Here is a 2,463-nt window from a genome sequence, read left to right as displayed (position 1 = left end):
TCTGAACCTCGAGGGCGCGTTAAACCCTAGGTCGCCGCTGTTAGCTCTAAACCCTAGGAGTAGTGTGCAATAAATCTAGATCAACCCTCTCCGTCGTCGTCTACCAGAAGATTAACTCTACTCGCCTAGCGGCTACAGCTAGTAGGAGCTAGTTGAAGCCTTTCTCAAACTGCATGCACCGACGACGACGAAGAGCGACGTCAGACGGCAGGTCAGAGCTCGGCTCATCTTCCGCATGCCAAGCTCATGTGCTTCTAGGAGTACTTAGTGTTAATGCAATTGATGCACCTTATTACGATTAGGTGAGCCACTAGTCATTTTCTGTTGGTAATTAACAGCAAGGGACATGCCTTACGTAGGGGTACGGTATGTTTTCGTTCTTTATTATTATAGATCCGCGGTGTTCATGATTGATAATGGTCAAGTAGCATTCATTAAGTGCAATGTCAAAGGATTACCCCGGCTTCCAGTTCATGCGTGCCTATCGAGTAAAGGCAACTCAGGTTCTTAATTTCATGTGGTGGAGAGAAAACAATTTGTTAATCTCGATGCCAGTTGCCTAGTAATCTCAACGATGCGTCAGTACGTATCTTTAGGCTGGCCAGTAAGGGTAACATAAGTAATATCATGTATTTGGGATTCGCAAACATGCTTATATGACAGGCAATTAAAAAAGAGAGAGATGGTTACTCCTCACTATGATCAGCCTTAGACACTTCTGCAGCTGACCAGTTCTCGTCAACTAATTACCCATTAAGTAAATATATGTAGAGATTTGGTTGATCGATGCATGCATTTTAGTCAACCGTGCATGCTAACGTACGTGATTAGAGAAGTTGTCATCGGATCACTAAGCCAGTTCACAACCCAAAGCGTGCGCGCCTTCCGCGTGTGAGATCCAACACTCATCATCCATCACCCATGCATGCACGGCCTCCACTATATATAGCCACGCAACCCTGTCTGTTTTCAACACCCAACTCATCTCACACTCCACCGAGCTCACTCACAATGGCTGCTAGCACTAAGCTTGTAGCTCTTGGCTTTGTTGTCCTCGTGAGCATTGGGTTCACCAATGCTTCGAGGATGCTGGCTAGCTCCTCTAGTGCTGGGGGTGGAGGCGGGGGAGGCGGAGGCGGTGGCAGCTCGTCGGGTGGGGCTGGGAGTGGATGGGGTGAAGGGTCCGGAGGAGGTGGTGGCTTGGGATATGGTGGTGAGAGTGGTGGAGATTCCAATAAGAATTATGTTGTCAAGGGAGCTGGGGGAGGAGGAGGAAACGGTGCTGGCGGTGGTTCTCAAGGCGGAGCCGGATCCGGTTCCGGCTCTGGTGGTGGAAACGGTGTTGGTTCGAGTGGATCGGCATCAGCCCCTAGTGGCAATGGGTACGCCAATGCTGATGGTCAGGGTGGGGGCGGTGGTGGAGGTGCTGGTGCAGATGGGTCAAGCGGATATGGAGCCGGAGATGGTGCCGGCGAAGGATATGGTGACAGTGGCATAGCAACTGCACCAGCTCCTTCTGCTGGTGGTGCCAGCTACTCTGATGCCGGAGGTAGTGGTACTGGCGGCGGCGGCGGTGACGGAGGAAATGGAGGTGGTAATGGCGCTGGAGGTGGACAGGCGGCCAGCGATGACACTTCCGGAGGCAATGCCAGTGGAGGGGGTAGCGGCAACGGTGGTGGCCAAGGTGGAGGTGTAGCTCAAGGTCCAAGCATGGGAGTTGGTTCTGGTTCTGGCTTTGGGGGCGGGCATACTGGTAGCACTGGCTCATTTGGTCAAGGCTATGCCACCGGATTCGGTGGTGGAAAGGGTGGGGGCACGGGCGGCAGCTACAACGGTGGGTCTGGCAACGGTGGAGGCAGCGGATCCGGAGGCGGCAGAGGCGGATACCACTAAATTTCAATTTCAAAAAAGCAAGAATCGGAGCCCAACACCACTTCTAGCCTCTTTGTTTCACAATATTCCACATCATTTGTGTTTCTCTTCATTCATAGGGTTTTTACTAGGCGCCTCCTAATAAAGGGCTCCATGATTCTAGTGGAAGTACTAAATAGTTTAGTGGAGCAATCTACCAACATGTAACCGCTACCTATAAATATCTTATGTTATGATTTCTTATATGTTTCTTTGTTAGTGTGAGTACTGGATTACTCCTTCGAACCAATGTCTTATATCTTATATATACATGTAGGGTTGCGCTATTCGTCACCTTCGGTAAGGAATTCTTATTCCTTACACCAACCATCTCACACAGTCACAATTTAAAACATAAGAAACAAAAGCATGTGGGGTAAAATTACGGGAGCGCCTATACAGCGTGGTACGCGCCGGCAGCCACAGGCGCGCGTACCCTCCCTACTCCCCCCCCACCGCTCCCTCATGGGCCGGCCCATGTGCGGGGCAGGGAGCCCCTTATTTTTTTATTTCTAAAAATAATTTAGAATTTCAGAAAAAGTTGCAAAAATG

The 2,463-nt window shown here is 50.3% G+C and overlaps 1 protein-coding gene across 1 annotated transcript; it reads left to right on the top strand.

Annotated features, from left to right (window-relative positions):
• The first annotated feature begins 993 nt into the window (after window positions 1–993).
• LOC123048929 (glycine-rich cell wall structural protein 1-like) lies at window positions 994–2,117 on the top strand. The gene has a single exon (XM_044471944.1). It carries the CDS (start codon window positions 1,012–1,014, stop codon window positions 1,891–1,893), a length of 882 nt encoding a protein of 293 aa, XP_044327879.1. The 5' UTR covers window positions 994–1,011; the 3' UTR covers window positions 1,894–2,117.
• Window positions 2,118–2,463: the final 346 nt, after the last annotated feature.

The sequence above is a fragment of the Triticum aestivum genome, chromosome 2D, assembly GCF_018294505.1.
Source record: "Triticum aestivum cultivar Chinese Spring chromosome 2D, IWGSC CS RefSeq v2.1, whole genome shotgun sequence".
NCBI classification, from domain to species: domain Eukaryota; kingdom Viridiplantae; phylum Streptophyta; class Magnoliopsida; order Poales; family Poaceae; genus Triticum; species Triticum aestivum.
This window is presented reverse-complemented; position numbering and strand designations above follow the sequence as displayed.